The sequence below is a fragment of the Helobdella robusta genome (genome assembly GCF_000326865.2).
Source record: "Helobdella robusta unplaced genomic scaffold HELROscaffold_1, whole genome shotgun sequence".
In the NCBI taxonomy this organism is placed as follows: domain Eukaryota; kingdom Metazoa; phylum Annelida; class Clitellata; order Rhynchobdellida; family Glossiphoniidae; genus Helobdella; species Helobdella robusta.
The window spans coordinates 6,739,361-6,750,677 of NW_008703570.1; the positions used below are offsets into that span (position 1 = coordinate 6,739,361).

At 31.9% G+C, this 11,317-nt stretch overlaps 3 protein-coding genes across 3 annotated transcripts in view; 2 read left to right on the top strand and 1 right to left on the bottom strand.

Annotated features, from left to right (window-relative positions):
- Positions 1-1,193, bottom strand: part of HELRODRAFT_159105 (hypothetical protein) — a gene marked incomplete at both ends in the record, with an annotated part of 4,789 nt that extends 3,596 nt beyond the window's left edge. Inside the window, 3 exons of the mRNA XM_009011018.1 lie at positions 28-64; positions 843-885; positions 1,105-1,193. Coding sequence (XP_009009266.1) covers positions 28-64; positions 843-885; positions 1,105-1,193 — 169 coding nt within the window. The remainder of the gene's footprint in view (positions 1-27; positions 65-842; positions 886-1,104) is intronic.
- A 2,728-nt stretch (positions 1,194-3,921) lies between these two features.
- HELRODRAFT_144094 (hypothetical protein) lies at positions 3,922-7,417 on the top strand (the record flags this gene model as incomplete). Its single annotated transcript, XM_009011019.1, has 3 exons — positions 3,922-3,997; positions 4,407-4,597; positions 7,241-7,417. Coding segments are annotated over 3 exons (444 nt in total), but the record flags the coding sequence as incomplete, so codon positions are not given.
- Positions 7,244-10,926, top strand: HELRODRAFT_159107 (hypothetical protein; the record flags this gene model as incomplete). The annotated part of the gene is made up of 4 exons (XM_009011020.1): positions 7,244-7,991; positions 9,336-9,666; positions 9,860-9,972; positions 10,586-10,926. 4 exons carry the CDS (start codon positions 7,244-7,246, stop codon positions 10,924-10,926), a joined length of 1,533 nt encoding a protein of 510 aa, XP_009009268.1.
- Between the last annotated feature and the right edge of the window lie 391 nt (positions 10,927-11,317).

The following is an 11,317-nucleotide window of genomic DNA, read 5'->3' on the forward strand; positions in this document are numbered from 1 at the left end:
AACGATAAAAAATGACGGAAAACAAACCCGGGACAAAATTACAGCCGATGACCCCAAAAATCATCTATAAAAACAATTTAAAATCTATGAATTTAGCAAAAATAATCAGGAAATTAAAACAATCCAGCCGGCCTTGAATGTGAACAAACGAATGTATGTATGTATGTATGTATGTATGTATGTATGTATGTATGAATGTATGGATGTATGCATGTATGTATGTATGTATGTGCGTATGTAGGTATGTATATATGTATGTACTCTTACTTTTGAACTATATTTGGTTTCATATCATTTAATTTATTGAAATGCTATAGAATCCTAAATTCAAAACTTTAATTTTATGTACTCATTTTGAACTATATCTCTGTTTCATAAGATTAATAGAATAGAATCTGCAGTTCAATAACTTTTGATTTATTTCGATCTAGTTTAATCCTTGATTTTTGTCGAACTATTTTAATTTTTGATTTTTGTTGATCAATGTTGATTTTATTTGGATAGGGTGACTTTCTTACAAGCATTTGGTTGCTTTTTTAGTTTACCCCTCTTTTGAGAAAATAAACGAATTGAATTGAAATTGAATTGAATTGAATATCAAAGATATGTCATTGAAAACAAGTTCAAACGGATGTGAAAACATATTCAAACCTTAACAATATTATGTAGAAGTATTTTTCATTGAAATGTTTAAATAATGTGAATTTGTTTATTTTGAATTAGTCCCATTATTTGTTCGTTTGAAACGTGCACTTATTCCTGTTCAAATTTTGGTTGTGCAAAATTACTCAAATAGTAACAGTTTTCACGATGCTACAATTTCATTGATGTTATTTTATAACTTTTCCAACTATGAACAGTTTGCCAATTCCTAGGTGAGTTGTTCTGCAGATATATTAACATTGTTTTTAATATTTATCATATTATCAAAGTTCAAATCATATTAAATCATTTTTTTTTAAATTATGAAAAATATTATTCATTATTTTTTCCAGAAATTTATTTTTGTATTAAAAGATAATCTAAGTTTCATATTCTTGATTGATTGATGTTTTCATTTACGTGTGGTGTCTTATTTGTTCCATATAATTAGTTTTCTCTTACCGCTTTAAATTATTTCTCATTTGATTTTTATACTCTTCTGATATGCTGGGTGTATCTCTTTTTTTCGACTTGCATTGTTGCAAACCCATTCATTCCCTCATTTATTAAGCGCTTTGTTTATTGCGAATGAATGATCGATAATGCTCTGGAAGAGCCATTTATCAACTTCTCAATAGAAAACCGCATGAAATTTTCTATCTTCTTTTTTAGGCTGACGATAACTATTGTGTATCTCATTATGATGTAATATTCATTATCACCATCCTCGTCTTCAGATGCACGCTAGTACACGGACGTACCATTCACAACTTCATAACTCATAATTATAATAACGACATGTTTGTTGTTGTTGTACTATCGATGTATCTGGTCTTTATCATGATGGTCATTGAGCCAAGGTCTTTCAACGTTCTTTGTGTGAATTTTCACGTGATGAAAATAAAAAGAAAAAAAAAGAAAGAAAATATATAGAAAGAGGAATAAGATAAATGTTTTAAAAAATTAATTAACCTTATAAAAATTCAATAAAAATGATTTATGAAAATATAAAGAAAGTTAGAACGAAAATGAAAAATGGTAAAAAAAAGGAAAAATAACAATATCACAAAAAACAAAAAGAACAACAAACAATGAAACAATGATATAACAGAGAAACAAATCATACGAAACAAAATTAACGGTGACTGCATTATTGCGTTCTGTATGTAGTCGCGGAGTAGTAATTGCTGCTTCTGCTGCTGCTTTTTGGCGTCACGTCGCCAGGTAAAGAATGGCTCACATGCATCACAATGTCACTAAGCGTTCCATACTCATCATTCAGGGAATTCATCTGGAAGAGGGAGAGAGTCTAAGTCCCTCAATTACCATCAGGCATATAAGCAAACGCAAACATCTGCACACACCCACCCACCCACACACACACACACAACACACACATTCACACAGCACAAATTCACACAGCACACACTCACACACACATATATATACGTATTTAAAATTAGGGTTGAGGCTGTCGCAGATACAGTTGTTAAGAAATATCACTGCATTTTCAGTTTTGATAAGCTTCTGGTTTAATTTTTGATTTTTGATCTGGTTTAATTTTTAAACCATGTCTGTATAGATGTATTCAATTTGTTTATACATATATACATAAATGACTATAAATTATATCATATTATATTATATCAAATTATTTTATATAACATATTTTTACATTTCAAGATGATTGATCTTACATATTTTTATCATTGAGCTATTTATTTCTGATGATACCCGACAAATACGTTGAATTGGCAGATAATTAAATTTATGCATTCAGTTTTCAATTTTTTATTTTCAAATATAATTTTACTACGACTGATTTATGAAATTTTTTAACAAAAGTGTAAAAATATTATCCAGAATTTATGTCAAATTGGTCAAATTTCTATGAATAACCTTTCAAAATGACTATTCCCTGGGTAGGAAGGAGCCAGAGGTTAAAGGTCATGACAATCTGAATAAGTAATCGAAGGATGCCGATATTTACTGACTCTTAATGATTTTTTGGCTGAAAGTTTAACTCACGCTCTGCAAATCATTTGAATAAAAAATATTTCAATAGAATAGAAGTAAAGTACAAAACACAAAAAGTTTTTGACGACAAAGAGCGTGAATATGGATACCATGGGTACCACTGATAAGACTTTGCGGTTCCTCGCTGATGATGTCTACAACGCCGAGAAACATGCCAACAACATTTACAACGACTACACGGCTGTTGATCTCATTCACAGCAGCAACAACATCAACGGCAGCAACAACAACAACGGCACCGCCAACAACTTTTACGATGACAACAACATCAACAAAACTTTAAAACCATTTTGCATATCGGGACAGGATTCGATAGAATGCTTTGAGAACTCGGGTTTGTTGTTTTTAATTTGGCCTAAATAGTTTTTTTTATTGGATATATTAAATTTTAAAAATATTCAAAAAATAATTATTGAAATTTCATACAAAATAAATTCGAGTAGCAAAAACCAATTTTATTTATTTTAGTAAACATTATAAAATTTCCACGTTGCTCATCGATTCAGTCTGATTATTTTGGTCTCGTTAAATTTTTAAAATTTAAAATTATCGATTGTTAAAATAATTGTAATAAACTTTTTTTGTTTGCAACAGGTTTGCAATGGTATAAACAAAAACTAAATTTTTAAGTAAAAAAAAGACATTGGATAGCTTTTAAGTAGCGTAGCAAACAAATGAACACTTATGCCTAACAACCAAAACAAGGAGGGTTTGCAGAGGGGGGCAGGTAGGTAGGTAGGTAGGTAGCAATGATTCTGTAGGTGTGATGAATGTGCTTCTAGGCGCAAATAGATGTTGGCAGTATCTGATACACAACGAGCAGTTGAACGAGCTTGAAGCTAGTCATATTAAAAAAATAATATTGTCCAGGGCAATAAATAATAAGCATTGCTAAATAGTTTCCCGGAGTTCAACGCAGAAATATAATAAGCACCTACTATGCTAATTCCATGCTGTCATGACAAAGTGCAAATGTTTATTATTATTTGAGCTGCTATTGATATGGGCTGGCCATTTCTTAGATTGCGGACACAATTATATTTAATGTGAGTAGATTATAATTAATAACTATGTTAATTGTGTAACACTTAATAATGTAAATGTCAATATAATACCGTTAAAACTCCTCTCGCTTTTGCTTCAAAAAATATTGTTCAATTTAGCCGACTCTATTCAATTGAAAATTGTTAACTTTCTAATTGACTGCATTGCAAACCAGAGGACTACTTAGACTTTCTCTCAGAAGTTTTGGCTCCTAACGCTTTAGAATGGGTTTTTGTGGCTCTCTACGTCGTCGTCTTCATCGTCGGCATAACAGGTCAGTTAATGGACAGCAGATGTAAGTTATTTGTTCAAAGATACTACTTAATGTTGACAAAACCATCAAATCTACGAAACGTAACACATTCTGTCGAACAATCATTCACACTTATTGCATTAACATGGACATATTCCGGTGCCGGGAGGGATGTTTTGTTTGAACAGCTGGTGCCAAAGAAAGTCCATAGATTGTTCAAATAATTGTACACGGGTATATTATATTAAACGAAAAAACCCCCTCACACAAGCACACGCACAGACATCAATGAGGTTGAATGGAAGGATACACAAATTTTATTTGCATAGAGCTCTGCACTTACATCTGTTATCATATTTAGTACCATCGTACACTTGCATGTTTAAAATTGAATCTGTCGTAACTTACATGGAAATGATGTGGACACCAGGAAATCTCCTTGTCTGCATCGTCGTGTGCACTGAGAAGTGGATGAGGACAGTCACCAACTTGTTCATCGTCAACTTGGCTCTGGCTGATTTTTTGGTCATTCTTGTCTGTCTGGTGCCCTCTGTGATCACAAACCTCACTAAAACGTGGTACTTCGGAGAAACCATGTGCAAGATGCTTGTCACTTTGCAGGTTCGTATATTAAAATTTCTTGCAATTAACTTTCCAATTTTTGAAATTACATAACACTCTCTTGAAAGTGCATACATACATACAATAAATTAATTAATTAAATACAAAAAAATCAAATTTTTCAAAAGTAGTGTTCAGAATTAGAAAAATAGCTAGGATAAATTTTAATAAAAAAACTAACCGACCTGGCGTACTTTGTAACTGCATAGAAATGAAAAGTTGATAGCAGAGTTTTATTAACAGGAATAAAAAAAATAATGAAATGAATGAAAAAAACATAATGAAATAATTAACCCAACATTCTGTTTACAGCTGTTAAATATCAAACTACTAATCGTTTTCTAGACACAAATATTCAGTTGGCCATATGAGCACCTAATATTAGGAATGGGCTTCCCAAATCGAAGAATCAAAAAGCAGCTCCGTACTAATGGGCGTCATAATTATTACAGATATCGGTATGAAATTTTTAAGTTCCTATTCAAAATTGAAAGCCTTCTCGTCTGGATTACTTTTGAGAGTGCTTAAATAAATATATTTTTTGCACCCAGATTCATATCCGAGTGATGGTTTCGTAGGGATTCGAATCCGGATCCGGGGTGCATACGCGCCTATAATTGAGTTGTTTCAAAACTTCAATTTACGTTAACAAACAAAGGTAGGTGTCTAAAATGGAAAAATAATTGCACTGAACAATACAAACGAGGCATAATAAAAGCCTTTGTGAAGAGAGGCTTTCACGCATTTACCTTCAATAAATGACCACAGGTGAAAAAAATTACCAATTTATTAGTAAGCAACTACAAAACAGCAACCGCTGAAGATGCCACCAACCGTAAACTACAACACGTAGTTGGCGAAAACAATTCATGGAAAGATGATATCACTTCTAAGGACATAAATCACATATCGCAACTCTTTCAACTTTTGTTGTTGAGAAGAAGCGCGTGAGACACAAAGTCATTCGTTAAAAAAAACGCTGTGCTTTGTATGCTGGAGCAACTCTTGCTCGCCAAAATATCATAGATGCTTTTAGGGAAAATCACCATTTTAAACGAATGCTAAAATCACGAAGTTGTTGTTTAAAAAGGGAATCTTAACTTAACAACGAGCGAAAGCCTAGGAAAAGCGAAATTTCGAAACCTGAGCTGGAAATTGTTAATTTAAAGTTTTGATTTCATTATTTCCATATCCATTTCAATTTGAGAAATAAATGATTATAAATTACGTTGTTGTAGCACACTGCAGTCGCGGCGGCTGATCTAGACAACGCTGTTTCAATGCTATTGTGTTACACGTAGCATGCTGACGTTTATTTTCATTCATTAATTCGTGCTTTTGACAATGTACTATTTGCGGGAGTTCTGTTGAGAGGCATTCATGAATATTGCAGTGAATTATTAGACGGGGGCCTCCATCAAATGTTTTTGTTTCTGTCCGCTTGCGAGCTGCATCGTTAAACAAATGCATCGTCGGCAGGCTGCGTTGTTTCCTTTCAATTCATTTGTGGCAAAGGCTGGATGGATTTTCATATCTTTTTTAAACTAATGGTTGAAATTTTTGCACGTGATAACACATATAGTCAATAAAGAATTTGATTCAATTTCAATGTTCCCGTACAAAATTTTTAATTTTTTTTTATATGAAATGAAATTATTTTTCAGTTTGGTTCGTTTTTCGCTTCAGTCAGTTGAATTGAAAATTTGATTTTTCCTAAAAAATGTGTCGAAAGTGTGTAAGAATAAAATCTCTGCGGGAATGTGTAATTAAAATACATATAAAAAACAAATTGATGATGACGAACATGAATGAAATTAATGAAAGCCAGCGAAAGAACGTAGCGGACATGCCTGCCTCTGCATGCAACTTGCAACTGAACCGTCGCTCAACCAACAGGACACATCAATTTATCATCGCCTCGTTTCTACATCAGATTGCTCGTTTATCGCTATCGTAAAAACAGTGATAGAAAACAATTTAAAAAATTGTTCTAGCGGTTAATAAATTTAAATAATTTTAATATTTGAAAAACTTGCTGATCAGATTTTAAAACTTTAATCTGAAATGTTTTTTCACAATCATTTTAAAAATAAATAAATTTAAGATAAAAACAACAAAAATAAAATTTATTTTCTGGAGAAAATTCGAAAAAAAAATCGAATAGTGGCGCGGGCGGACATCCGGTTTGTTCCAACAAGGCTTACTTACTCCGTAACATTGAGCGGCCATTTGTTTTCTTCAACTTTCCATTTTAAATTTTAAATAATACATAGGGAATTATATAATATATCAAAAATATAAAATTTAAATCTAAAAATATAGTATTATGAATAATATATCGGATCTTTATTCAGATTTTATTATTTATTAACAGCAAAACTTTTTCAAACGAAATTCTGAAAATGAATTTTATAAAATTGGTTTCGAATCTTTAAGTATTAATTTATTTTTATGTTGATTTTTTTTAATCTTTTTTAGCAATGCACAAAATCGAATGAAAACTTCTTTTGATCTCACTGAACAATTTTACAGTTAAACGTCACACAAACATATATTATTAAGATTAAGATATAATGCACAAAACGTTCAACATTTCAGCATTACGTCTTTAACGCCCAACACAAAACTTTTTCCATTACACAGCTCATGTCAATCTCAGTATCAGTCTTAACACTGAGCGCCATCGCCGTGGAAAGATATTACGCCATTTGCCATCCACTGAAGTTCCAGGCAACCATCAAACGAACGAAACTGTTCATTCTTCTCATCTGGATTGTCTCTATAATTGTGGCTATGCCAGAATACATTACGGTTGACACTTTCAGAACAACAAAACTAGAAACCCATTTGTTCATGGCCTGTGCTTCGATTATAAGTGAAAGACTGCGTGCCATCTTTCAAACCATCATCCTCATTTTTTTATTTCTTCTGCCATTGTTCTTGATTGGAATTGCCTACGTGAAAATAGCGTTGAACCTGTGGAGAGGAACGGATGGGATTGAGTGCTCATTGGAAATGAAGCAGAAGGAGACGAAATCATCGAAGCAGCGCTGCCGCTTGTTGTCCAAATGTGCGTCAGAAAAATATGAGAACGATTACAATGACAGGATGCCGGAAATTACGAGGAACAGCATAATGACGTCATCATTTCATCAAGAACACAACATTAATAACAACATCATCACCACCAACAACGTCAACAAGATGGATAACTACGACATTACAAACACTATCGGTGGTGCAGACTGCAACAGCAAAACAACGTCATGTTTTTCAAAGAATTCTCCTAAGCTGAGTTGGAAACCAAACTTGAACAAGATCATTTTCAAGAAATCTTCAAAACTGACTCAGCAAGATGCACTGAACAATCCTAACGAACATTCCACCGGGAAAGGTTTTTGGCATTCTGACTTAATTTTCATTTTAGTTATAACGTCTGTTTTTTTGGTGGATAGTTTGAATTTGTTCATATATGTGAACAATAAAAATTTAAATAAAAAATTATTTGAAAAATCAGAAAACAAACTGAATAAATTTTTAGCTTTTGTTAATTTACGAAAAGTTCTCTTGGTTTTTGGTTGTTAAATATTTTATCAGATTAATTGAGCCATCTGTAAATTAACTTGGATAACTAATTTTTTGAACAATCTTTTAAAATTTGAAAATAGTCTAATTAGAAAAATTTGAAAAATTGAACGTATATAACATTCAAAATGAGCCAAATGATTGATGCATCCATTCATCACTGCTCATTGCTGAATGAAAGATTAATTTTCATCAGATTTAGGAGTAAAAAAGTTTAAACTAATATCTTTTGGCTTACAAACATACAACACAACACATTAAAATGCAAACATAAGCATTAAAACATAGTTAGACATGGTTGAACGTAGTTAAAACACATTAACTATGTACCCAAACTCCACTCTATTTAAAAGGTGTAGGTCAAGGATGTTTGTATTAAGGTCTTTATACTATGCCAAAATTCAGTACACATATATTTAGCTTGACGGTGTATTTTTACTGTTCATATTTTATAAACTGCACTGTAAATCACTAATGATGCGCTGAAATTGGACTTTATATACTTAATAAAAATTATAAGTTGAAATATTTTCTAATTAGTAAATAAATTTTAGATTTTAATGTGAACATTAGTAATTAAAAATAATAATATTGTTTCTAAAAGTAAATTGAACTTTATGTTAATAAGAAAAAAGGAGGTTCATTGGACTTTATTTGGTCGCAAATACAATTCATTTCTGTTTTTTCAGTGTCAGAGCCTAATTAACCGGTAGTAAACCATTCTATCTTTCTCTCAATTTACTTTCAATCGCGAAGAAATGTTATCCTCTATGTGTTGCCTACGCACGATGATGGCATAATTATTCGTGTGTCGTAATTTTACGTTTCAACAGCTCATGGAAATTATTGTCACTACATATATTCATCTCCTTTATATAAGTTCTGAATTTTGTTTATATGCTTGATGCGTTTGTTTCACCAGTCTGTTTTCTGGGATTGCAATCATATGCGGATATATAAGTTTGAATACTTGTTAATCAGGCTTATTTTTGATTGATTTAGTCGATTGTAGTTTTGACATGGTAACTTCATTGTAATTTGAGTAAAATATTTATAAAAACCAAGCTAACCAAATATAAATTGTTTTTATTCTTATGTAAAATTAGTTAGTTATGAATTTATTAATATTTAAAAAATTAAAAATTGCCGACAGATTTTAGTACATCGTATGAAACAAGCAACATTGATGCAACATCACGCTCACAACAATTCAAACCAGCCAACTTTGCGGCTACGGTAGCATCAACTCACAACACATCAACCAACAACAACATCCACGGCAAAATGAACAACAAAAACTGCGCTAAAAACGCTAATGACAATTCTTCCTGTGACGCAAGCCACCGCAGCATAGGAACGCACTGCATGAACAGCAGTTCCAAAAACCAGCTGATGTCGAGAAGAAAAGTAGCGAAGATGCTCATCAGCGTCGTCGTCATGTTCTTCGTTTGCTACTTGCCAATTCAAGTCTACAATATTCTCAGGTTGACTTACAGTTAACTAATTGACATTTGGTATTAATGTTTATAACTCCGCGTTTTACAATTTTCCAAATCTTGAAATTTTGATAGTTTTAAATATTTCCAAAAGAGCATTATTGCATAGAATGTTAACGTAAATACCACAATTCCTACTGATATCCAATAAAATAATTCGTCAATTTTTTACATTGCACAGATACGCTATGAGAAGTTCTGTGATTCTGAACAGATCTGAACTTCCAATGGTGGCCCAGTGGCTCTGCTACTTCAACAGTTGCGTCAACCCCCTCATCTACAACTTCATGAGTGGTAAGAAATACATTTTCGTATGAAAATAAGAATGTGATCAGTGCGCTTTTGTTGAATTTTTCCAATTATTGTTTCAACTCTTTGCGCAATTAATAAATTTCATTTTGTAAAAATACTGCTACAACAAACTACAAACGTGACATATACCTTCGATTTGAAAGTTTTTTAACAAAATTAAATTCATAAGAGAACAAAGACGTGTTATTTAATTATTTTTAAATTGAGTCAACTTGAAAATTTTTCAAATATTCCGTGAATTCTAAAACTTTTTTCAATTTTTTCAAAACAAAAATATTCTTAAAAAACGTGCACTTAATCTATTTATGTCTCTTCCCGAGTTTCCAAAGTGAACATTTTAAAAAGATTGCCCGTCTTTTTTAACCCAATAAATGTTGTTGGATTTTTTTAAAACATTAATAAACAACGAAGCTGAAAATAAATTTTAATCTTACGGGCTTGTGCGCTTAAATTCAACGATCGGCTCATGTTTTTGCGAAACTAGAGTTTTATATACTTAATTGAAATGAACATTTCTTACAAATTTATTATTAACTTAATTTAATTCAATTAATTAATTAATCACAGAAATTGTAAATTAAATGATGCTCAACAGGCAAGTTCAGGAAGGCATTCAAACGTGTGCTGACGTGTAACAGGTCCACACCGAGAAACCCAATGCTTGTGCTCAGGAAGAATGCTACTTCGAGAACCGCCCCCAGTGATGCTGTTAACACCAACATCAATAGAAATAACATCAACAACAACAACAACAAAAACAACATTAATGCTAATAATAACATCAAAAATATTAATGTTAATGTCGATAATGTTGTCCTTAATGTAACGCCTGACAACAGGTCCAACATCGGCGACGATGACACTAATGTAATAGTGGCTGATATCCGACAAAATGGCTTCAACGCCGATTATGATGAAGAATTTGTTAGTAATTAAAGGCAAAGCATTTGCAGACAAGTGCTTCAAAACAGCCGAAAATATAATTAAACATTTGAAACAACTGTTAATTACTGTGGTGTGTTGGAGTGTGTATCTACAATACCATCCGCTACCTATCTACACGCCTGCTGCACTGCAGGTAAGTTGGAAAATATTTCCCGACAAGGTTTTTAAAGAATTTTCTTAATACGATGTTATGAACTATTTACTTGAACATGAAATTATTTTCTCTGCTGACAATGCTGCAAAAACTCTGCTACGTCAATTTTAACAACTATTTTTAAACCACTAATAAAGACATTGTTCTTTATCTGTATAAGACATTTTTATTTAAAATTGTATATTATATTGTATATTATATATATATATATGTATGTATATTATATAT